The sequence below is a fragment of the Desmodus rotundus genome, chromosome 6, assembly GCF_022682495.2.
Source record: "Desmodus rotundus isolate HL8 chromosome 6, HLdesRot8A.1, whole genome shotgun sequence".
In the NCBI taxonomy this organism is placed as follows: Eukaryota; Metazoa; Chordata; class Mammalia; order Chiroptera; family Phyllostomidae; genus Desmodus; species Desmodus rotundus.
Window position 1 is genome coordinate 100972373 of NC_071392.1, and position 25593 is coordinate 100997965.

Genomic DNA, 25593 nt, shown 5'->3' on the forward strand with positions numbered 1-25593 from the left:
TAGGACCCACAGAATCAAGAGCGGGCCGCAGGTGACCAAAAGGCCTGGAGCCAGAGCACATTTAAGGGTTTCTCTCTGCTTCTATTTACTTGTGGAGGGTTTTGTGGCCTCACAGGAAATTAAAACATAATACGGCTAATGAGCAGCCTACAGCTTTGTTTAGAGCATTGGAGATGTGTAAATGTCGTTCTGGGTTTGAGAGGGGTGGGTGCAGTCAGCGTGAGCTCCCTGCAGGTCGCGCTCTCTCTTTCTTTTCCTCTGTTGTCCCGTCAGTAAGGATAACAGTGGTGCCACAGCAGCTCTCGCTTCCCTAGCTCTGCCTCGCCCTGTGCCTGTGCGGAGTGTGCCGCACGCAGTAGCTTGTCCACTACGAGCAGCCGCCCTTGGCAATGGCTGCTGTCTGTCACGATGCCACTTTACGGAAGAGGAGGGAGAGAGATGAGGGGTAGGGCAGCACAACCAAAACATGGCAGAGTGGGGATTTGAACAGGAGCTTTGGCACCCAGGCACTGTGCTTCCCTGTCGCTCTCAGCCCATCCCCTAGTTGTTTCCTGAGAATCTGCTTGGTGTCTGGCGCTGTGCCAGAGGGCTGCAAATGAGCAAGGCGTTTTCTCTGTCCTCACCGGGCGACAGGCTGGTGGAAGTAGAGACGCCCACGCAAAGATGCAGAAAGGTTTCAGAATCCAGCACGAGGTGGCTGAGACCTGCCATTTGGAAGGGCTCCGGGCAGAAACCAGGCTCATCTCTACCAGGTTTTGAAAGAAGCAGCTGCTTTGAGCTCATTCTTAGGCACTTTTCTCAGGTTTTGTTGTTGGTTTTGCAATGAGATGGGACCAAGCTTGTTGTTTAGTTTTTGAGAGTTTAGAGATCATGTTTAAAGGCATAAAGAAGGAAAAAAGTAAACATTGTTTCAGAAACAAAGGTGGTTTATATTATTTGTTTAGCCTCTCTCAAGAATTTTATGTTGTTAAAAATTACATTCCATATTCCATTATGTTTCAGAATTTTTTTCCTATTGGCATTTTTCTATAACGAGGTTTCACAAAATCGGTTTCCTTAAGAGGCTGGAGAGGCCATGAAAATGAGCAGCAAAGTAGACTGGGTGGGCAGCAATAGGGAGTGGTGGAGACTGGGGACCAGAAAGGCATATCCCCCATCGAAATGGGCTGTTGTTACTCAACTACAGACAGTATGTCCCCGTGGGAATGAAGACTCAGTGGGGCTACATGTTCTGACTTTTTAAAATAGACCAAAGTCTCCTGACTTTTAAAAAACAGCAACAAATTCCAAGCACTCCTTGGGATCATACAAAACCTGCACAAGGCTTTGAGTAATCAGAGGTAGTCTTAATCAGATACTGAGTAAAGGGCAAGCATGAATATTTTATGCAGAAAGGGTTGAAAAAGACTGACCCTTAGGGTCAGAAGCCAGCAAGGGGAAAGGGTGGACCCTCTTTGGGAGAGAAGCTAGAACTTGGTCTTGGTTGGTCTTTGGAAACGGACGAAGGAGCTCTCTGGTGTCTTCCAGCCTTGGGGTCAAGATGCGGGTCAGGCTGAATGCAGTGGGGAAACCACTGCTCTGATGTTAGAAAAGGAAGACTCAACAGTAGACCACAAGGGAAGACGAGTGTGAAAAACAGCATCTCAGAAACACTGGAATTCCCCTTCTCTACCCCGCAGACCCACCCCGTCCTCTGAGGGCTCATCATGCTGGCCGCCCCACCCTGGCCTTGGGTTTGAACATCTGAAGGTGTTTTGGGAAGGAAACTCAGGCTTTTCCTCTGTGATTTGGGGGGTTTTGAGAAGATAAGGTCTCCCCTTTCTGGCAAGTGACTCACTCTCCAGGATGGGGCTGTGGTTACTAGCAAGGTGGGGGACCAGGCAGCCTCAGGAAGGGCTGTACCCAGGAGTCCATCTTCCTCTCCATCTTCCTCACTGTCTCCCTCAGGTCAGCTTAACTTATGTAGATCTGAGACTTTAAGGATCGTCACTGAGCCGCAAGCACCTCCAGCAAGATCGTCCGGGGGTTATAAAGTTGTTGGAGCCTTGCATTGAGGGTTTTTTCTTTTATTTTGAGAAAGCATTTGGCCGATTCTACTACCTGGTTTTGAGAGAGAAGGAAACTGAGACTTTCCTGGTAAAGTGATTCGCTCATTTTTATTCGGTAGAGAGTGAGTCCAGGGTCTTCAGCCTTCTAGTTCTAGGAGAAACCTGCTGCTTCTGGTTTCTAGAACAGCACTCTTTCTTGTAATACCAAATGGAGCTACCAAGTGGCCGCTCTTCTCTCACCCAGAATCTTTTGTGATTTTTATTTTCTTCTTTGTTCTAATGTCCTAGACCAGTGCCTGGTAGTTCTATAAATATTTATTGACTGATTGTCTTACTGTGTGATCCTCCAGGAGATACTCAGTAAATATTTACGGATAATTAGTCCATCCCGTGCATTAGCACAGTATGTGTACAAGAAGTATTTATTGACTCACTGACTTCGTGGGTAGCCCTTGGGGGCGGTGAGTGGGTAGGAGAAGCACTCGTGGGGCCGGGACTTATTTGCCAGGTTAATGTATTTACTTTGGAGGTACCTTTTTTATAACATCTGAGGGATCAAGGGTAAGTTCTCAGAGTCTAGTAGACCAAACTTGAACAAACTACTGGGGGCCACTGTCTGGAAGGTGGACCTACCTGCTGGACATGTAGATTCCTTCTTTGTATTTACAGGCCATTGTGCCAGAGGTCACGTCTCACCTTTGCACAGATGGGCGCTCCTGTGTCACTAGCTCTTCAGTGTTGCCAAGGAGATACTTTCAGTCCCCTCCCTTATTCTCAGGAGAGAGTATTTGGAACCTTCCCCCGCCTTCTCAGCTCTGGACGCTGCCCTTACCCCACTCCCACTCCAGACAGATAACCATGCTGCCCACTTCTCTGGGAACTAGGGAGAGGTCAGAAGGGCACGCCCTTATCCTTTCCGACAACAGGACGCCCCACATGTTGTGGCTGTGGGCCTTCCTTCCCTCACCCGGGTGCCTAGCAATGGGATACTCCTTCCTCTCGCACGGGGCTCCTCCGTGTTCTCGGCTTCAACTCCACGTCCCCTGGGGAGGTTGAGCCCTTGCTTCTCTCTTGTATGAGTTTCCCAGGGCTGGCATCACCCATGCCACCAACCGGGAGGCTTAAAACAATGGAAGTTCATTCCGTCATGGATCTGAAGGCCAGAAGCCTGGAATCAAGGTGTGGGCAAGGTTGGATCCTTCCGGAGGCTGGGAGGGAGACTGTTCCTGTCCTCTCTCCTAGCTCCTGGTGTGGCCGGCCATCCCTAGTGTCCCTTGGCTTGTAACACACCACTCAAGCCTCTGCCTCTGTGTTCACACGGGCTTCTCTCAGGGCACCCTTTTCTGTTTCTTCCAGGGCACTCTCGTGGGATTAGGGCTCTCCCTGACCCAGGCTGACTTCACCTCCGTCCTTATCTTGTTTACGTCTTCAAAGGCCCTATTTATGAATGAGGTCACATTCTGAGGTTCGGGTGGACGGGAAGTTTTGGAGGGAGCTCTGCACCCACCCCGGGGTGTCCAACCTGCAGCCTGCAGGCCACCTGCGGCCCAGGATGGCTGTGAACGTGACCCAACACAAAATCATAAGTGTACTTAAAACCTTTTTTTGCCCATCAGTTGCCGTTAGTGTTTGTGTATTTAATGTGTGGCCCAGAGATGCCAAAAGGTTCATTTCTTGACTTCACTTTGCTCTCTGTCCCTCAGTTCTGAATCCCCTGGGATCTTTCTGTGACTTGTAGGCTTTCCACTACTCTGTCACTTCTGCCCAGAACACTGGTTCTCAAACTTGGAATCACCTGGGGAGTTTTGGGGAAAAAAAGTGCTGCCCAGATTCTGCTGCAGAGCCTCTGATTTGGTTGGTCAGCATGGAGACTCTCAGAGCCCCTTCCTCCCCCACCAGGGATTTTGAGGTGTGGCAAAGTTGAAGCTCCTGGCCTTGCCTCCCCTCCCCTCCCCTCCCCTCCCCTCCCCTCCCCTGGTGGCCCCACTCCTCCTTCTAGCACTGGGTTGGCTCCTCCTCATCCAAGGTCCCTGGATGGATGGCCCCACTAGGAAGATGCCTGCCCTGACCTCTGACTTCACAGGGTCCAGCATTAGCCAGGGCCTGGCACATAGCAGCCGTCTCTAGAATGTTTGCCTAAAAAAATAAAAAATGAAATTGTGAAAACAAGCATCTCAGGCTGCCTGGTGGGAGAGAAAGGCAGTGACCAGCTGTAATGGAGACGTGCACAGGTGCGGATGCCTCTTTTGTGAGCACCTTCCGGCTGTCCTCTGCAGAGGGTCTCTCTGTTCGCCCCACTTCAGAAAACGCCTAACGCCCCTTTCCACTAGGCCCTGCCCGCTCGGGGCACAGCATGTGAATTCACTTTCCTCCATTCGCAGGCGTCGGGGGGGCAGGTATGGGGCGTGGACCAGAAAATGGATTTCTCACATGGTCTTTTCAGTCTCTCCACGTAAATGTTTTACTGAGGGGTAATTCAGACACAATGAATTGCACAGGCTGCAACTCTTCAGTTCAATGGCTTTGGACAAACATGGGCAGCGGTGTGGTCACCACCCAGAACAAGACACAGCATGCCCTTGTCCCCTGTCTCCTCGTGCCCTTGGTCAGGGCTACCTCCCAGCCGCCCACACACAGGCCCCCCACCCATCTGGTTTCTGTCACCATGGATTGGCTTTCCCAGTTCTAGAACTCCATAGAATGGACCTCTGGTGCACACTCTCCGGTGCCCAGCCGTGCGTGCACAGCCCAACGTCTTTGCGGCTGTCGCTGTCACCGCGCGAACAGTATTCACCTGTAGGACGTAACGATTATTCATTTCCCTTGGATAGCCACTTGGGTGGTTTCTGGGCTTTGAGGGCTGCGGACGAGGCTGCTCCGAGCAGTCTGGGTCAAGGTCTTTTGTGGACACACGCTTTCCTTTCCCGGGGTGAAGGCCTGGGAAGGGAATTGCGGGGTTATAGGGAAAGGGTGGGCTTCACTCAGCGTTATCTTTTTGCTCCGTGTGAGAGTGTGAGAGCCCCCGTCCCCACGGACGCTCGGTTTGCATGGCCTTGTGAGTCCCGGCCGTTCTGCTGAGTGTAAAGCGCTCCCCTGTGTGCACAGGCACCCTCACGTCGCCCGAAGCCTGAGGGTGCTGAGAGCCGAGTGCTGTGCCTGTTGGCTGTCTGTAAGTCTTCTTGGAAAGGTGTCTGTTCAAAGCTTTTGCCCATTTTCTGTTGAGTGACTTATTTTTATTGCTGACATACAGTAGTTTTTCATGTATTCTGAATACAAGTCCTTTGTCAGATATATGTATTATGAACATTTTCCCCCAGTCTGTGGCTTATCTATTAATTGTGTCCTATTATGAACATCAATATTTTATTTTGATGAGGTCTAATTTGTCATTTTCTTTTCTTTCCGAATTAGTGTTCTTTGCGTCCTCCCCCCTGCCCCCAAGAAATCTCTGCCTATCTAAAGGTAGCAAAGATATTCTCTTATGTTTTCTTCTAGAAGTGTTTTGCTTCTGGCTTTTGGATTTAGAGATACAATTTGTCTCAGATTAAATTTTGTATATGGTGTGAGGTAGGGGGCAAGGTCCATTGTTTAGGGTGGTGATATGAGCCTGAGTTCAAATCCTGCCTCTGCCACTTACTAGCTGTTCATTCCTGGGGAAGTTACTTGACACCCTAGGCCTCCGTTTCCTCATCTATAAACTAGGAATAGTAATAGTACCTGTCTCATCACAAGGAAACCGCCTCTCTTGTGGTGTGCCTCAGACTTTCCCGCTTGCGGCCCTCCCATAGCTCTGCAAAGCAGACTTGACACATCTCCCTGGTCGCCACTGTGCCACTGCCGAGAGACCAGGCCCTAGGCAGCGGCAGGGGGCGGTGAGAGTTTAACAGACACCGATTGTTTCAGGGGAGCTGGCAACTTGGCAGTGTGCCCCACTGCTAAGGAGAAATCTCGAGGGTTCTCTGGCCCGGGCAGTGGGTCAGCTGCAGGTGATTGCAGGAAAGTTGGGTTTGAGGGGAGCCCAGGGTTGGGGTGGCTTTTCCGCTGATTGATACGGTTACCCAGTCATATGGTTATGGCCCTTTAGAGCTAGTCAGGCAGGGACGAGGAGGGCAGAACCACCCTTTCATGGGTGGGAGACCTTTGGTGTGCCTCGCCGTCACTCATGTTAACCCGCCCATCCTCATCGGAGTCTGAGAAGACTCAGCCACTCACTCAGAAATATTTATGGGGCACTGACTTGTGCCAGTGAGTGTCTGCGGCACAAAATGCTGTCTCCTCGGAGCTTCTGCTCCAGCGGGTGCAGGTTCAGATGGGTTAGGGGATTTGCTGTGGTCACACGCTATCCAGGGACGGAGCAGCGAGCCGGGTGTAAAGCCCAAGTCCTGGTCTCCGTCCAGGCTGCCTGGGTCCCCTGGCAGCTCCTCAGTCACTTGGGGGACTCGTGGAGCCCTCAGGAAGGGCTTGTAATATGGAGACATGTGGGAGTTTCCTGAAGGGGCTGCCTGTTGGCACAGTGGAATGGTATAGTAATCCTCTGATCACCTCTAGCTCCTGCTTGGGACCTGGTGCTGTGTGGAGTGGCCGAGATGACTGGCCAATCTGGCAGGGTAGGTGTTCCTGCTCCGTCTTCCACCAGGAAGCTGAGGTCCCATGAAGTCTTTGGTCTCACGTCCTGCAGAGCTTATGCATTCACACACACTGCACCCCACTCCCGTGGTGTGAATGTTGACAGGTCCCTCGCAGAGGTGAACCCCGCACTTGGGGCAAATTGGGCTCCTCTGTCCAGTTCTCCCACTTCCAGGGAAGGCTCAGCAGTGGCCAGGACAGGGACTGAGGGGCCTGAGGAGCTGGTCCGCTGGCCCTGCTCACGGCCCCTCCCAGGCGAGGCCTGAGTCAGCACGGTATTCTCAGCCAGGCCAGGCTCAGCGGGGCCAGGCTCACAGCCAAGGACAGGGGCCTGATGAAGAGACAAGACAGGTTTACAGCAGCTGGAGCGCCGTGGCTGGGGCCGTGAGTGTGTGAGCCAGAAGGAGAGCGGTGGGAGGACCCTTCTCGCCTGGGCTGGCCAGCCGCTTCCCCACTCAGTCCTTCTTTGTTTTACTGAAAAGGGGCCACTCGAGGTGGTGGAATCCCACCGTCTGGGTCCAGATTCCGCCTGTCGGCTGACTTGGCTGTGAGCTCTCAGACATACATCCCGTCTCCTCTGGGAGGCTCCTTGCTCTCGACTCCAACATGAGAATAGTTCCTGCTTTGTGACCTCCCAAAGGTTCGCAGTGAAAGTAAACACAACGTTCACGGAGCCCTGATAAGGTGCCACTCACTCCCTGTGCATTAGCTCATTGCATCTTCAAACAGCTCTTGGAGTCTGGAACCGAGAGTTTTCCCATTTTAAAGGTGAAAAAAGAGGCACCGAGGAAATGACTTGCCCAAAGTCCCAAAGTTAGGATGTCACTGAGCTGGGCTTTGCACTTGGCCAGTCACACAGCAGTGTCCATACCTCTACCCCCCACTCCAAATGGCCTCATCCTGTGTGTATTTTATAACATAAACCAAAGTGTGTGCGTGAAGTGTCTGGAATCTCATGGACTATGGCAGCTGTAATTATTTGCTGTTATTAGCAGAACCCACCCACTCTGCACAAACGAATTTTCCTGACCAGCCTCCCCTGTCTCTCTTTGGGGAGATTGTAATTCTTGGCCACGCACCCCTTATGACTGAGTGAATTGCAGACAGGCAGGCCGGCGGTAATGTCCCATTTCCAGGCCGAGTCAGGCTAGCCGGGAGGACCCCGCACCGGTGTGACTTTCCCTCGTGGGGCCTTGGCCACTGCGGCTCTGTTCCCCATCAGCCACCGTTGCCAGCGAAAGTAAACACCCAAACTGGTTAAACCAACAGTGCCCTGTTGATTCAGAGCTAATAAAACACAGGAACCCCAAGCCGCTTTAGGACGTGCCAGAATCCGGGCACAGGAGGGAAGCCTGGGGAAATCTCCTGGCAAGGGCCACCTCGAAGCTTCTGCAGGAGCTGAGGGCCTAGACTGCTCCACAGCTGAGACCCGGGCCCTCAGGATGGCTTTAGCACGGGGGTCCTTGGTTCGGTTAGAGCATGGCCGGGGCAGGATGGTCCAGAATCTCTGATGGCTGGGAAGTGGAGTGGGTGTCGGTGGGGGCCAACGAAGGGGGCCGTGCAGGCCTGGGAGGCCAGTGGCTTCCTGAGAGCCGTCCCACAGGCCCTGGGCGGTGCCACCCCAATTAGCAGCCATAGGTGTTAGAGGTTGCATCAGAGGGAGAGGGGGAAGTGGATCCCAGGAGGGTAATTTTGGTTGCTGTTTGCCTCTCCTCAGTTCCTCTTTCGGAGGCTAATTGGGTTCGTTTGCCCTGCCTCGGGGCTCTCTCAGGATGCCAGGGCCTCCCCTGGAGGAGGTCCCCTTGTCCTCAGGTGGCCTCTTAAGTGTGAAACTTGACTCTCATACAAATGCGGGTAACAAGTCACCTGAAGAGATTGTTAAAATGCAAATGTCCAGCCTCATCTAGGAGATTAGAGAGCAGTGGGTCAGGGACTTGGCCAAGTGTCTGCATTTTTATTAAGTGCCTCCCCCAACCAGGTGATTGGGCTGGTGGGGCGGGGAGGTGGGGGGGAGGCAGAGCTCACTTGGAGAAAAGCTAACGATCAGGGTCAAGAAACCTGGGGTACAGTTTGAGATCCACCAAGACCCACAGTGAGGAGAGCAGTAACACGCGTGGATGTGGTCAGCACCTCTTTGGTCAAACACACACAGACCACAGCACTTAGCTGGTGCCTGGCGAATAGAAACCGCTCAAGAAACTGCATTGCTGGCCGCGTTTACTGAGCCAAACACACGTTTTTTGAGTTCGCTCTTTCAGTCGCCACCACAACTTGCGTGGTGAGTCTGTTAGCAGGCCTATTTTCGAGACAGGAACACTGAGGGTGAGAGCTGGAAAGCCCCGTCCAGGGATCACCTGGGGGGGACTTCAGTGGGACTGAGATGCGTCCCACACAACAGGCTTCTCCCTGGCTGGGGCTGCCCCTCGATGGAGCTGGGTCCTGAGCCTCTTTTTCTGTGTGTGAAATGCTACCAATCGTATTTTCCCTGGTGAAACAGTTTAAAAAGATGCCAGATGAGCGGACGTTTTGAGAATGAGCAAGAAAGAAAGTGGCATTTTGGAAGGAACGAGAGTGAAGACTGGTTTCTTGACTGGTGACTGTGTGTTAGGCGCCGGCCCAGTGTGTCTTGCATCTAGATACACATCTTTCAATTGTGGTGAAAGACACGTAACACAGGTACCATTTTAACCATTTAAAAGTGTGCACTGCAGTGGCATTAAGGACATTTGTGATGTTGCACAGCTGCCACCACCGTGTAGTTCCCGAACTTTCTGACTACCTCCCTCTGGACACCCTGTGCCCATTAGCAGGCACTGCCCTGACCTGGTAGCCACCAGTCTGCTTTCTGTCTCTATGGGTTTGCACATTCCGAATGTTTTGTTTAAATGGGATCATGTAATGCATGCCCTTCTGTGTCTGGTTTCTGCCACTCAGGATAACTTTTTAGAAAAAGGTTTTTGTTTATTGTCACTGGAGGATGTGTTTACTGATTTGAGGGAGAGAGAGAAACATTGATCATTTGCTTTCCATCTGTGCCCCAACCTGGGATCAAACCTGAAACCTAGGCACGTGCCCTGACTGGGGATTGAACCTGCAGCCTTTTTGTGTATGGGATGATGCTCCAATCAACTGAGCCACCCAGCCAGGGTGCGTAACGGTTTCAAGGTTCATCCGTGTTGTGGCCTGTGTCAGCGCTTCATTCCTTTTGGTGGCTGAGTGATATTTCTGTACAGTAGACCACATTTTGTTTGCCCACTCATCCACGGGCGGACATTTGGGCTGTGGGTAGCGGAGGGTGTGCCACGTAAGCACTGACTGCCTCCACGTGCTTGCAGGCAGCCCCTCCTACAGTGTTCACAGGGGGGCCCCACGGGGCAGGCGCCGGTAGGGTTTTATTTATCATTATTATTTTTCTCTATGATCTATTTTAGCCTCACTTTGTCTGGGCCCACAATCGATATTTTCTTTAAGTACATTGAACATATTAGTCTACTAACATTTTGCCTTCCGATATTATAATTTTTTTCCTTTTTTTCATTTGAAGTATAGTTGACATCCAGTATTATATTAGTGTCAGGTGTATGGCTAGATGATTCAACGTTTATGTTCCTTATGATGTGGTCCCCACAAGAAGTCTAGTAACTGTCACCAGGCAAAGTTGTTATGACAATATTGACCATTTTCCCTATGCTGTAATTATATCCCTGGGACTTTTTTGTTTAATAACTGGAGGTTTGTACTTCTTATTCCCCTTCCCCTTTATTCTGCCCCCCCAACTCCTCTCCCCTCTGGCAAACGGTTAGGATTTCACAGAGAAGGCATTGGTGACTAAGAGGTGAAGTGACTCACCCAGGGTCACATAGCAGGGAGTTGGCAGAGGCAGGGCTGGACACCACGGCCTTCTGACCCCAGAACTCAAGCAGCAGTACCCGGGAATTCTCCTGTGGCTTCCAGGGTCCTGTGTCATCCCACCGGGATGGCACCTCACATCAAACCTGGGGCGGCCCACTGGAACATTGAGAATTGTTTTTCTGTTTTTTTTAAATTACGATGGTGGCCTCCCCTCAGGCCCCTGAAGCCAGAATCTCTAAAAACAATGGTTTCCGACCAGGGACAATTTTGACTGCCTCCTCCCCAGGGGACATCCAGCCATGCCCAGCGGCAATTTCAGCTGTCCACAGGAAGGGGGGCTACTGGCATCTGGTGGGTGGGGTGCTGCTCATCGCCCTACGGTGCCCAGCACAGCCCCCACCACACAGTGATCCAGCCCTGACAGCTCCCTCCTCCCCCTCCCTTTCCTCCCAAGCACACCTACCAAATCCTGGACCTCGACCATTCTGTGCTGAGAAATGCTGCTCTAGGATGGGGGCCTGGGGGGACTGCAGTTTTCAGCTCCCCAGCTGATGGTCATGTGCAGCCCGAGCCAAGCAGCGCTTCTCAAACTTGACAGCTCACAAGCATCACCTGGACTCCTCGTTAAGCTGCAGGTTTGGGTGGAGAGGCCTGGCAGGGGGGGGGGGGGGGGCCAGGCTCCCCATCTCTAACAAGCTCCCTTCCTGCTGACACTCCCGGCCCACGTTGTGAGTTGCAAGGCTGGAGTAGGCGTAAAAGCTCACAGAAGCTGGACTGGCCTCATGTGGTTCTCTTTTAATTTTCATGTAAAAAGATAGTTTTCCTTCAGGTAAGGAGAAGGAGTGGGAAGTGCACATTTGGCAACGAGACAATCGGTTGGCTGCTTGAAACTGCTTGGCTTTGGAGGGAGCAGCAGGGAAGTTGCTGTAGGAAATCAAGTTGTGTTCACAGCAACTCACGGTGATTCACAGAGCAGCTGGCCAGGCCAGCCTCCCTCCCAGTGCCGAGAGCTCACGGCCACGTCCAGCCCTTGGCCTGGCCGGCTGGGAGCCCCTGGCCAGCTTGCCCAGTAGCAGTGACTCAGGTTTTCCACCTGCAGAATGGGACAGATGGCTCTTCCCGCCTCCCCACCCATCCCTGGGGCCACAGCTGCCAGTTCACCGCCCCCCCACAAACTCATCAAAGGCAGAGCTTAAAAGCCGGGACCTGCTTTTGTAGGAGATGTGACTGCTGTTGTTTTTTGGTTTTTTTTCCACTGCTAATAAACCTCCATTTGCCGCAGCGCAATTAGGAAGTCATACAAAACGCGTATATTAAAAGAAAGGATTAATAACCCAGCCCATATGGGAGAAATTAGCTTCTGTGGACAGGCCTTTTCAATATATACTCCTAACTGGCAGCCTCCTGGAACAGGGCTGGCCGGCCGGGCCCTGGGAACAGAGAGCCTGGGCCTAGCAGGATGGGGCCCAGCAGGGGGTCGTCGTGAGCCGTCAGGTTCCCAGTTCACAGTGAAGTGTCTGGGAGCCTCTGGCTGGTCCTCAACAGATTCCTTAAATGCTGCCAAGTGTATGGTTGCTCCTGAAGGAGCCGGTTTCAACGGAGCTTGGGGCAGAGGGAGGGGGTACTCACCACCTGGAGGTGTAGGCCAGCCAGGAGGGGAGGGTTAGGTTTGGGCCTTGGGCCTCCCACGGCTGCTGCCCCGGCTCCCGGATGGGGAGGTCCGTGGGCCCCTGGCACGGAAAGGGCTGGCCCTCCGCCTAGTTCTCGGGCTCTGGGAGGAAGGCCAGGAACTCAGGCTGACTCACCAGCGGGAGGGCCGGCCTCTCCGGCCCAGGCTGCCAAGGCAAGGCCTGAGCAAATGGACCCCTCATGTTGGCTGGGACCCATTTCCCACCCTGCCCGGAGAGGGTGGCTGGAGAGGGTCTCCATTTCCTGTAGGAAGGACCCAGAGCCTGGCTGGGGTGGCAAAGGAATGCGCGCTCAGCTTTTGAGGTTCACATCTCAGCCTTGCCACATGACCTTGGCCACGGTGTGACCTGACTGCTCTCAGCTTTAATTTTCTCCCCAGTCAGATGTGTATGAATTTTAAATTGAATTTATCGCAAATGTGCCTAACTTCAATACTTCCTTCCTCAGGAGGTTGCTGTAGGCATTCACGTATATCACTGCAGCAAAGCGCTCAGCATAGGCCCACCCATCCTTCCATCTTTCATTATTGCAGGCACAGATGAGCATATAGATGCGGAGAGATGCACAGACATGTGTGGCGAGATATACTCATATTCATATCTAACCCCATCCATCCATACTCATTGTCTCTTTCTCCGTCCTTCCATCCATCAACCTATCTGTCCATTTTTCCATCCATCCTTCCTTCTCTCCCTCCCTCCCTCTGATCCTCTCTCCCTCCCTCTCTCCATCCTTCCCTCCCTCCTTCCTTTATTCCCAAGCACCTCCTACCAAATCCTAGGCACTGTTCCCAGCCCTGGGCTCCCAGTCGTACACAAAGCAAAGTCCCTCCCTCCTGGGGCCTGCGTTCTAGTGGGGGGAGAGAAAGACCTAAACCAGTAACACTACGTGTTGTGTGTCTGTAAGTGGAAAGCTCTTGGGAGAAAACAAATGAGGGTAAAGCAGAATAAAGGTAAGAGAGGGAGAGACACACAGAGACAGACAGATGGACAGGAAACCACTGTTTCAACAGCGGGGGAGGAGGGTGGAAGGGTTAGGGTAAGGCAGCCTTTCTGAGGTGGTGAATAGAAGCTTGCAGGAAGTGAGGAAGAGAGCCATGCAGGTGACCAGGGAGGAACCTTCCAGAGAGAGGCATTTGAAAGTACCCTCCAAGGTAGGAGTGTGCTGCGTGTGATTGAGAGAGAGAACATTCTAACAGGGGCGTCCAACCTGTGGCCCAGGATGGCTATGAATGCGGCCCAACACAAAATTACATATTTACTTAAAACATTGTGAGATTTTTGTGTGTGATTACGTGTTGTGATGTATTTAATGTGTGGCCCAAGATAGCTCTTCTTCCAGTGGCCCAGAGATGCCAAAAGTTTGGCCACCCCTGTCAGCTGGGGCGGCATGAGTAAGGGGGAGTGCCAGGGAGGGAGGTCCGAGTGATGGTGGGGGCCGATCAGGGGTGTCTGGAAGACCGTGTCCAGAAATGCGAGTGAATCTCAAAGCAATCGTATTTACACCCTTCAGGGACGGGGTCCCAGTGTCGCACTTGTGAGTCCCTGAGGTGTGGCCCGACATCGAATGCAGAAGGAGGGAGTACAGTCAGGGAGTACAGTACTAGCGAAGGCAGTCTTGTACGGAAAGTCAGCTTGCCCATCCTTTCATTAAAAATGAAATAAATTTTCATTCGCCTTTCCCCTCTATAAGGAGGACAGGCCCCTGTCCCTTGATTTAGGAAAACAAAATGTGTCATTAGGTGCAAATTTGCCCAGATAACTTGGAGCACTTTTACAAGAACATCGCATTTGCCAAGTCCAGTGGCCGAGGGTGGCGGTTCCATGCTGAGCGATGATGACAGGTGACAGAGGCGGGCAGAGCGTGTCCTAGCTTGTCACCATGAAATCAGAAAGCCTCTCCCGAGTGTCCTCACAGTGACTTCTTGTCCTCTGTCCTCAGCCCAGCGATCTGCCCACGAGCTGCCCATGGTGGAAAGACAGGACATCGACAGCTGCCTGGTCTACGGGGGCCAGCAGATGATTCTCACCGGACAGAACTTCACGGCCGAGTCCAAAGTCGTGTTCACAGAGAAGACCACAGGTCGGGGCCCTTTCCAGCTCGTTTGCGTCCACTGGCGCCACACAAAAGCCACTGTCTCTTGGTTCTAAGAAGCATTGACTTGGGAGTAGGTCTCATAGTGTAGAGGTTCATATTCTGTCCTTTTCCCTCTCCTACGACGCGCTTCCCATGTGACTTTGATGTCGACACAACTCACCATGATGCCAGTGTGCCATTCTGTGTTTCAGCTGACACTGTGTTGTTTCGCTGGATGATAAGGTTGGCCCCTCCCACCCCCAATTCTCTCTTCTAAATATTTTTTTCACATAAAGAGGTAAATGTTTTCAACTTTTTACTATTATCAAGACGAGAGGCCACATAGCATGGTGATGAAGCATGCCTGCTCTGGGCCTGGGTATCCTGGGTTCACATCTGGCTCTGCTACCTACTTGCTGTGTGGTCTTAGACAAATTACCTAACCTCTCTGTGCTTCCATTTTTTCGTGTATAGAATGATAATAACAAGAGGTTATCACAAGGTTAGATGAGCTCCTACATGTCAAGCAATTATAACGGAACCAGGTATATTGTAGGCCGATAAACATTGACTACTTACATTTTTATTATAAATCGTGTTGTGATCAATTTATGCTTTTTAAGATGAATGAATCTTTTCGACATGAATCTCCATGTGCATCTTGTTTATTGACAGTGTATTCCTGGCAGCGGCGTCCTGGAGAGTCGCGTTGAGGGTTTTACACACAGATCGCTAAATTACCCTCCAGAAATCCACACACCGAAACTCCCACCGATACACGTCGGGACTGGTCTCCCTCCTTCCCAGAAGTGCCATTTTTCACATTTAAAAAATTTGCTGAAATGGTCCTTCTTTTTCCTTTGCATTCCTTTGCTCTGAGAAGTTGAATGTTTCTGTGTATTGGCCATGTGGTATTCCTTCTTGCATGCACGGGCTGGTGATGTGTTTTGCCCGCGAGGATGTGGCCAAGAGAAAATGATCAGAAGTAGGAAAAATATCAGGTTATGCAACTATTCGTTAGTTTTGGGTGCTAGACCTAGTGTTTTTCCCTACTGGACATGATTTCAGTAGGTTAATTCAAAGGGGTGTTGATGTTTGATTCTTTGTCTTTTGCCTTTGGGATGATCCAGAGAAACTAACAGGAAGGCCCAGTTGTGGGGCTTGTGCGCTGCCCAAAAGCACCTTCTCTGGGGGCTGCCCTTCAAACTGGATACATCAGGGACCTATTGTTCCTAAGGCACCTGCTGATGGGAGGAAGCAGAGTGTCTGGGGGAGGGGTGCCTCTTCCCAGTTCACACAAAGTTTCCTCTTGGGGTGGATGCTGTTACCGGCCACATCGAAAGCACTGTCCAAGGCCGAATTGCAAAAGGCATTAAGTCAGACAGTGGCAATGGGGGCTGGAGATCGATGGGTGGGTTTGGGAGTGGTTTAGAAGGCATGGGGTCGACCAGCGATGGTGTAGTGAGGGGTAGGAGTGCAGACGTTGAAATGTAGGCATTGAATCTACTATGTGTTTGCCCAGCACTTTATTTAACTACTCCCCTTTTATCGGGCATGAGGCTGCTTCCAGCTCAGTGCTGTTATAAGTAACTCAGTGATGAACATCTTCTGTGTTCGTTTTGTCAGCTAGGTAAGCACTCCTGCCTATAGCCAGTCTGCGTGTGTTCAAAACCCAGCTCCACTACTTTCTAGCTGTGTGACCTTAAGCAAGTTACTCACCTTCTCTGGGCAGCAATTTCCTCATCTGTGTGATGAGGACGATGACAGTCCTACCTCATACAGTGGTCATGAGATTAAGGGCTTGTTACATGTTCAGTACTTATGAAACTCTTGGTATATAGTAAGTGCTTGATATGTAAGCGAATGCTGTTTGTTTTGGTTATTTCCTATATGTGCTGTGGTGGATTCAAGGGGCATGCCCATTTTTAAGTGTCCTCGGGGAGGCTTATTTTTCAGGTGGTGGAACAGTGTCCCAATATTTTCTAAGTGGGAATCTGTGGGGCTCTGGTGAGTCAGGGAGCAAGCCGATTGCAGAAGTAGAGGCTGTTTGGCACGGGGAAATGCTTTGTTGAATGGGCAGAGGCCAGAACAGAGGGGCCTTCCGGTGCCAGGTGGAGACAGAAGCTGGGTTCGGTCTGCACGCGGACAAGGTGATTGGGAGTCAGGATGGGCTGTGGAGCAGGAGAGAACTATGAAGTTCGCCTCTTCGGTGTTGATGCATCTCCTGTACCAGAAAACCATCCTGTCGGCCTTCTCCCGACTTTCACCAGAAGTATATGGCTTCCAAGCAGAGGGGGAGGCTAATAATATACAGATGTCTTGTTACCCAGGGTGGCAGTTTCTGTGGGGCAGGGGGCAAGGGAGCCACGTAGGGATGACTCGGAGGCCAGGCCCCACCAACATCCCCTGGAGGAAGGAGCCAGCCAGCTTCCCGGCATCCAGGGAACTCATGTTCTTGTGAAGCTACTTAGGGGATCAGTTAAGTGTTTGTTGAATGAATGAATGAATGAATGGTATATACTGTCTAGCTTCTCTTGGCCTCTTGAGGAATTTCAGTCTATCTCTTAAAGGGCAGAAAACCCAATGCCTGTTCCAGCTTTGTAAAGTGGCATGTTAATAAGATGAAGAATGTTGACAGCTCCCTGTGATTGACCCATCAGTGGGCAGGCCCCCCTGTGATTGACCCATCAGTGGGCGGGCCCTTGCCTGCCACTTTCTGCTGGTTGTCTTCTCTAACTCGGCACCAGTGGGAGGCAGATGGCAAAGGAGAAGTCAGGGATTTCACCTGAGATCATACCTAGCATTGTCCAGACGACCTTCCTCAGCCTCAATTTCTGTCTCTGTAGGGCGAGATAGTAACAGTCCTCGCCTCCTGGGGTTAAATGCGTTAACGAGCAGCGTGTACTTAGTGCCCGGGCAGTGCTCACTGAATGTCCGTTATTATCTTTATGGTCTCCCCAGTATGATCACAGCTCAGGCCGTATACATTGCCCATTCGACACACGCTGCCCCAGGTGCCTGCCTCGCCTGGGGGCTGGGTCAGCTTTGGGGGCGCTGCATGTTGTGGTGGTTACAGGCCGGTCTCTGAGGCCAGAGGGCCCGGGTTCAAATCCATGCTCTGCACTGAGTAGCTTTGGCGTCCTGGCCGGGTAAGTCAGTCCACCTCTGGGAGCCAGCGTTGCCCTTCTGTAAAATAGAGATGACTGACTTCTCTTGAGAGAGGAGAAGGTTAAATGACATCATACAGATTAGGCTCTTTTCATAGAGCGTGGCGCATTGCGGGTGCTCATTAAATGTTAGCTTCTATTATTATCATTCTGTTTGGCCTGCGGAAAGACAATGATGAATAAGATTTTAACTCATGGAACCAAGAGACATTGACAAACATAATAATAATGATAAACTACGTGCCAGGCACAGGCCTGAGCATGACAGTCCTACAGGGTAGCTACCACTCTCCCAATTTTACTGATGAGAAACTGGGGACAGAGAGGGTGAGTGACTTAGCGATGATCACACAGCTGGCCCACAGCAGTGTTGGGTTTGACCCCAGAGCCCGCCCCCTTGACTGCTAGCTGTTCCATGCTGAAGAAGCGTAGAACCAGGCTCCTTTGGCCGAAGGCCTTTCAGCTGCCCTGAGCCCCTGACTGGAACCATTTTGCGGTGGGGTATGGGCCTGACTTCTGCAGCAGGTCCTTGGGGCTGAGGGGCTGCAGTTCGAAGCCTTTCCCGTGTAACTAAGAATCCCAGCTGAATGTGGCTCCTGGGTGGATGCCAGCAGACAAGCAGGGCTATCTGAGATGCCCTGCACCCCCCAAGGCATGGTGGGCTTCCCCAGTGGGACGCCTGGGGCTCCTGGTGGCTGTGACAGACAGGGACTTGCCTTGCATGGGCAGGGAGCTGGCTTTGCTCTTCTGACCCCAAGCACTGGCCTCCCAGCCCAGGGCCGCCTTCGACAGGGGGAATCCCTGTTGCTCAACTTCTTTTTTCCAAAATGCATCCCCGTTCCCATCTCCATGGGCAGCTTGGCCGGCAAAGGCGCTGCGGGGCGGGGTGGAGTGGAGCAGCTGAAGTTTTCCAAGGCAGGGGAACCCCAGCTGGTTCTCACATTAAGGGAAGGTGACGGCCTTCGGGGCTAATCTTAGCCCCCACGTTGGGTCACTGGCACCGCCGGCTCCAGCCTTCTTTTTATAGCCGTGGACCGGAATGGAGTTGGTGGTTCCATTCCAGCAGGGTGACGAACTGGAGTGCGGTGGAAAACCAGTAGGAGAGAGGCAGCATGGTATTCCTTAAGTTAGGAAAGCTTGGTGTTTTGGAAAAGGGCCTCTTATTTATAGCAGCAGTGATAATAGTGGTTATTCTATTATTTTGATTACGACTTTTAATTATTTTCAGGACTCCCAAGAGCCTGTCTGACCCGGTCCTTGCCCGTTCATCCTCAAACACCCCACGCTGGCTTCTGCCTCGGGACCTTTGCTTTTTGCTTTTTCTTCTTAGAATGTCCGCCTGTCTTCATGAGGCTGCATCTACAGGTTCCTTCAAGTCTCTGCCTCTCCTTGAAGTTGGTCATTCTCCCCTACAGCCTGTCAGCCCCTGTCCCATTGTCCTGCTCTGTGTCCTCAGCGCTCTTAGCACTACGCAGGCGATCCTGTCTCCTCGTTCACTCACTTATCATCTGATCTCCCGCACTAGACTCTTAGTTTCTTGAGGTCGGGCACTTGGTGTTTGCTCCTGTAGCTGCAGCATCTAGAATGATCCCTGGCACACAGTAGGTACTCAGACACATACTGCTGAATGAATGCGTCATTTCTTTTCATTGTTGCACTGGTCCTGAGAGGTGAGTGGCATTATCTCCACTTTATAGATGAGATCCCTGAGTCTCGCGGAGGTCAAGTCATGGGCCCCAGGTGAGGCCACAGCTGGTGACAGAGCTGGAATCCCAAGCAACATTTACTGTCAACCCCTGAGTAATCTCTCTCGTCACGTGTAAGAGGACAAAGAGAGGCCAAACAGCGCCACCAGGGTATTTCCTATCTACCCTTCTCCGTGATGGCTGAAAAGCCTTTGTGTAGTCTCTGAAATTTAAAAAATGTGTAACCTTTCCAGCGAAGTTCATGCCGTGAAGGGCAGGCTGTCCCTGACTTCAGCTGGTCACCCTGGCCCCTGGCCACCCAGGCCCCAGGCAGAGTTGAGGGTCCCAGCAAAACATTGCAAAACAGGAAAAAATCTAAGGACACAGAAATAAAAGTGATGTGGCAGCGGAAACGAGGTTGCCATGGCTTTGGGTGACTCCCCGCGCCTGGGTGGGATCCAATGTTTTGGAAGCTTCCTCCACATGACACAGAGTTTTGGAATTTTTCAGCTGGTAAATCTTTCTTAACTCGGGGCCCCCTGTCCCCGCCAAGTAGCTCCCTGGCTCTCTGTCCTGCGGGGGTGTAGGTTGGACACGTGCCTGCATCGGCTTACTCAGCTCTGAAACTTAAATTGTTTGAAGGGAATTTGTGTTTTGTTTTGTTGGACGATTTTCTTGGACCGGCCTGATGGCAGAGGCTCCATCACCTGTTGAGAGGGCAAATTGATTTTTTAGAGAGGAGGCGTGGGCGGTGGAATTCCCTCTCCCACTGAGTCATCATGGCCTAATATGAGTCATTTTATTACTTGGAGGTTCCCAAAGGTTATATTTTGAGCTTCGTTTAATAAATAGAAATGCATTTGCTTAAAATAATTTTTTTTCTTGCTAAATTAAGTATTTTTCCATGAACTGGTATCCTGGAAAAATTGAACCATCTTGGAGAAGGTGCTGCCTCCTTCCACCTGTTGATCTCTGTGGGTTTGCCTGGTGAGGCGCTTTCTGAAACAATAGACTTGAGATGGGTGACCCTCTAGATGGGGCTTCCCTCTGGGAAAGGCCAGACCTGGGCTGGGCTGGGGCATGACTAAGGCTCTGCAGCCCTTTGCCCTGGGTGACTCACGTCTGCCGTATCCCTGGCCCCCTGGGCTAGAGCCCACCGCTCACAGCTGGCTGGGACTCAAAGCTTGTCTCCAAAGACACAGGCCAGATCCCCACTCTGAAGCCCCACTGGGGACAGAGAAAATGGTCTGTTTTCCGAGAGCTGAATGTTTGCCCAAACTCCAGCCTCTTGCACGTAAGACCAGACTCTTGAGAGAAAGAATCCTGCGGTTGCCTCTGTTTGGATGACTTGGAAAGAGGCCACAGAGAAGGGGGTCCTGTCGGCCCCTAGCATGTCCACCATCCAGAGCTCCTCTTGTGGCCAACAGGCCATTGTGTGATTGGCAATTAGCAGGTCAGAATTCCCCAAAACCCCCAAGAAAATCATAATATCTTCTGTGAGTTAGCTGTCTGACGTGCTTTTCTATGATTTTCTCTACGTTTCTGAGACTGTGTATTTAAGGTGTGAGCAAGCTGGATTTGGGATCATTGGCAGACTTGGCTTGAAGCCTGGGTTAGCTCTGTGCTTTGTGCTTCGAGACCCACGTCCCCCACGTCTGACATGGGCTTGGTCGTGTTACAGCGATAAAAGATCAGGGATCTCAAAGTGTCGAGCACATAGTGGGTGCTGGGAAAATGTCGGCTGACTTCCCGTGCGTCCTCTGGGGGCTCAGTTTACTTACCATGGGGCCAGGAAGGTGGGGCCGTGTTGGGTTCTCAACAGGGAAAAGAGTCCTTCCCTGGCTGGTGGACCCCTTGCCTCCTGTCACCCCAGACCTGGGACTCCTGGCGTTGTGGCTGGAGCTGGAGGGGGCTTGACTTGTGGCCCGTTCCCTGCCCCACTTCACAGATGGGAAGGCCAGCTCACACAGTGAGTGAGGTTGACCGACTTCCTGGAGGTGACAGAGCTAGCCAGTAGAGGGCTGTTGCAGGCCACCTACCGATGACAGCTTGTCCCTGAGAGGCACCGTGCCTGGGGTGGGATGACAGATGAGCTGGCATCTGGCCTTGATGTAAGATGACCGAGCAATGCCCTTTTAGCCTTGCTTCGCTCACTCGGCCCCAGGGCTTCCATTGCCAGTCCCCAGACATTTATTGAATACCTCCTATGTGTAGGCGCTGTGCCAGGTACTGGGGACACATGATAGATGAGGTCCCCGCCCTCGGGAGGTGGACAGTCTCAACCGTGTCTATAAGCAGGTCACTTTGAGCTGGGGGAGGTGCCACGAGGACAGTGAAAGCAGGTCATGGGCACAGAGCAAAGGGCTTGAGTTGGGGGGGGAGGGGTGGGATACAGGATGTTCAGTTAGATACAAATCTCAGACGAACCGTGACGTTCTTTAGTAGGGATATGTCCTGTGCACAGAGTTTGAGACATACTTGGAGTAAAAACAAAGTGTGCATTGTTTTCTGAGATTCAAATTTAATTGGATTACCTGTGTTTTTATTCATTCAATCTGGCATCTTCGGAGGGAGGAGTGGTCAGGGAGGGCTTCCCTGAAGCGGTGGCTTTGAACAGAGCCTTAAAGGCAGGGAAGAGGGAGCTGGTGGACTGTAGAGGAATGTCCCGGGCAGAAGGAACTGCCCAGTGCCGTGGACCCAGGTGGGGATGGGCTTGGAATCAAAAGCAGGCCCCGACGGCTGGTGCAGTGTGAGTTTGGTCAGAGAAGATGGTTCCTGCGGTGTCCTGCAGGCATGGCGGGGCGCGTGGATTTTATTCCCTCAGCAATGAATAGCTGTTGGGGGCTTTTTTTGGGGGGGGGGAGGCAGGTGTGTGACATATTTTAAAGATTGTTCTTGCAATTTGGATGAAGAATGGACTTGGGGTGGGAGGGACAGGTGGATGCTGGGAGGTGAGCGAGCAAGCCCCTGCTTTTGTCCAGGTGGGAACAGAGGGGGTGAGCCCACACAGAAACTGGTGGGGCAGGGGGAGAGGGGGAGGGATTGGGGGTCAAGAACCTCTCCGGTCTCAGTGAGCACATGCTGGTGTTGAGCCATGCAGGTGGATGAGACCCTAAGCTAAGGGGGCCCTCCTGACCCCCCCATCTGCTTGGCTCCTTAAGTCTGTGCGTCCAGGGAGTGTACACGTTTTTCTGCTCATTAGCCGTTGTAAAGCAACCGAAATAACTTCCACCATCTTCATTTAGCTGATTTTTAAAAGCCAGGACTGGGATGCATCACACACGGCCTCCTAACCCAAACTGACGTTTTGATCTCCTCCCTGTTGCCTGGAGCCCAGTGGCACGCTCAGGGCCCAAGTGAGGACAGATCCACTTTCCTCCTCCTGCTGAAGGCTCCCTTGTTCCTCCTGTGAGTGCCAACATGAGCCCCGGCTCATCAGGGCCGACCGCTCACGACTCCAGACTCCACGCCACCCCGTTGCTCCTTGACACTTTGTTCCCACGTGGGGCCCCAGAGCTGCCTGCAAAGAGAAACGATTAAACCAGCTGAAGTGTAGGGGCCCCCAGTCTCCACACACACTGGCTGTCGGGGCGTGTTCGTGCGACTGTAGCCAATGACATCGAAGGCTCTGATGTTAATCGAGCCAGGCCTACCCCCCACCCCAATTTTTTTCTTTTTTTTTTTCCTTGCAGAATCTTGCTAAGTCTTCTGTAGACCCAACCTCTCTGCCCAAAGAAGTTGGCTCTTTCCTCTTCCTCTCTGAGTAAGACTTGGAAGGGCCTTTGTCGTGCTGGCTGCCAGTCCCTATTAATTTAGGACGGGGGAAGTTTGCCTGAACACCTGCTCGAGAGACCGAAGTGCTTTATTTCATCTCTGCCCAGAGCAGTGGAAGCGTACTTGAACTTCTCGGCCCTCTCCTGCTCTGGGCAGGCTTTCCCAGGGGCTCGGACCTGAGTGTCGGATGGGAGATGGGTTTAAACAGGACTTGGGGCTGAGTTGCTCTGGGTGCATTTGATTCCTTGTCTGCCCCTGTATTCCAGGCTCCTTCCTCATCAGTCAGTTGCCAAAAGGCGTCTTCAACCAGGGCTCGGGGAATTTCTCTTTGTTGGGTCTTTTTGCTGAAGAGGTCAGTAGCCAGATGGTTCCTGAGCTCTGGCCGTGGGCCAAGCACTGGGGAATCCTGAGGCCAGTTCGTTCATTGCCAGCATTTACTGAGCACCTATTACATGCCAGACACACAGCACTGGGGGGAAAGCACTGTGGCCTGTAGAGTGACTTAGAGATTTTTATAAATTAGCTGCACTGTTTCAAAATGAGATTTCACCTAAAAATGCAGATTTTGCTCTTGAAAAAAAAAATGCAGATGATCTGGCCGTTCAGGGCACCCACCCTGGAACTTAGAGACCAGCCCCTTGAGTGTGTCTTCCGCATGCCACATAAAGTCGAGGACAGCAGTTTGAGCTTTCACTTCCCGTTGGGGACCTGTTTGTTCAGAAGGGAATGCAGACCCCTCCTGAGAGGCACAGCCAGGCTGGATTCGGGACGCTGCCCTTTGGGCTCTGATGCCTGTGGGTGCGAAAGAAGATGAGACCTTGGCTTTAACTCATGGTTTAGGTTTTGATTTCTCATTCCCGTGAGTTTTCTCTCTCCCTCTCTCAACATTGAGATAACAGTGACTGACACGAGCCAGGAAAGGAAATCAGGCCCTCTGACACCTGTGTCCCATGTTAGACGTTGTCCCTTTGCAAACTACCGTCAGCCCACGCCCACAGGCAAGAGTATTTATAACCACCAGAACGTGTGTTATTTTTTGATTAAAAAGTTGCTTGCGATTTTTCCCAATATTTTATTCCCATGCTTTGGAATATATGCAAAAAAAAAAATTCAAAAGACACTATTTCCATCATCTGTCCCCCTGGGGGGACAATACTGTTCGCCAGTGTCTACTAGATGTTTCCTGCTGGGTGTCTGTTACCTCGGAGTGACCCCCATGGGGTAGAGGTGCTGATTTTCCCCACACTTTGGACAAGACGCAGAGAGAGGTGAAGTATCTTATCTAAGTCCACACAGTTAATTGGGGGCAAAACAAGGACTTGAAGCCAGGTTTGTCTGCTCCAGAGTTGGGGTGCACAGGAATGAAGTGGGGACACACACAGAGGGGACATCCATTCTGGCTGCAGATCATGCTCAATGAGGCCCAGGGTCAGGGTACTCGGGCCACGGGAGGCCCGTGCAAGTCCTGGAGTGAGCGGGCATTTCCTCCATCTCCTCCAATCCCACTCTGCTTTTCCTCCCACCTGCTGCCAGGAGCTTGGCGAGCCTGGCGCAGGGATGTGGCCCTCCAGCTGCCTTGCTGCAGGAGCCCAGAGAGGTGCGGGGAGGGGAGGGGTTCTGAGTGAGTGGTGGTGTAGGGACGTCCCTCTGAGCCCACGTAGGGAGGCCCCTGGGGGCACGGTAGGGTCCCCAAAGGAGGCCGAGCTGCCTGGTGGCTCAGGGTGCTTCTCCAGGGCACAAGGCTCTGATGGGAAGCAAGGAATGCAAGTTGTTGCCTGTCCTGACAGAGGGCCCGGCGTCCTTGGTTTGGGGGGGTGTGCAGCAGAGTGACTGAGACGGCCTCGGGTCAGATGTCCTCTAGCCATGAGAATGTCATCGGGCCATCCCGATGGAGGTACCTGTGCTCCTCACGAGGCTGCAGCAGGCAGCACCCGTCTCTGCCTCCCAGAGGCCCACTGAGGCAGGGCACCCGGATGTGGAGGTCAGGGCGAGGGTGCCCTGGGAAGGTTGGGGGCTTGGCACTGTCTGAGGAGGCTGCGTGGTCAAGTTCCGGTGTGGGTGCCCTGAACGGCCAGATCATCTGCATTTTTTTTTCAAGAGCAAAATCTGCATTTTTAGGTGAAATCTCATTTTGAAACAGCAGCAGCTAATTTATAAAAATCTCTTAAGTCACTCTACAGGCCACAGAACTAGCCGGGTCTCTGGGGGTGAGGCCAACTGTTTTTTTTTTTTTTTAATTGTGGTAAAAATACACATAATGTATTATTGACCACTTTAACCATTCATAAGTGTATCATTCAGTGGCATTAAATGCATTTGCATCGTGTGTAACCATCACCACCATCTATGTCTGAACGTTTTTATTGTTTGAAACAGAAGCTCTGTACCCATTCAACAATTGTTCTCCCTTCCCTCCTCCCCCGAGTCCCTGGTGACCAGCATTCTTCTTTCTGTGCCTGTCACTTTGCCCTTCCCCATGTACCTCATATAGGTGGGATCATCGAGTATCCGTCCTTTTGTGTCTGGCTTATTTCATGGAGTATAATGTTCCAAGGTCTGTTCGTGTTGCAGCCTATTTCAGAATTGTCTTCCCTTTTAAGGCTGAATAATAGTCCATCGTATGGATAGACCACTTTTGGTGTATCCGTTCATCTTCCAATGGACACTTGGGTCATT

General features: G+C 51.9%; 1 protein-coding gene across 4 annotated transcripts in view; it reads left to right on the forward strand.

Moving 5' to 3' along the window:
• Window positions 1-25593, forward strand: part of NFATC2 (nuclear factor of activated T cells 2) — a 138311-nt gene that overhangs the window by 69923 nt on the left and 42795 nt on the right. For all 4 annotated transcript variants that reach the window (XM_045194987.3, XM_024559573.4, XM_053925953.2 and 1 more), the window contains exon 6: window positions 14157-14297. In XM_045194987.3, coding sequence (XP_045050922.2) covers window positions 14157-14297 — 141 coding nt within the window. The remainder of the gene's footprint in view (window positions 1-14156; window positions 14298-25593) is intronic.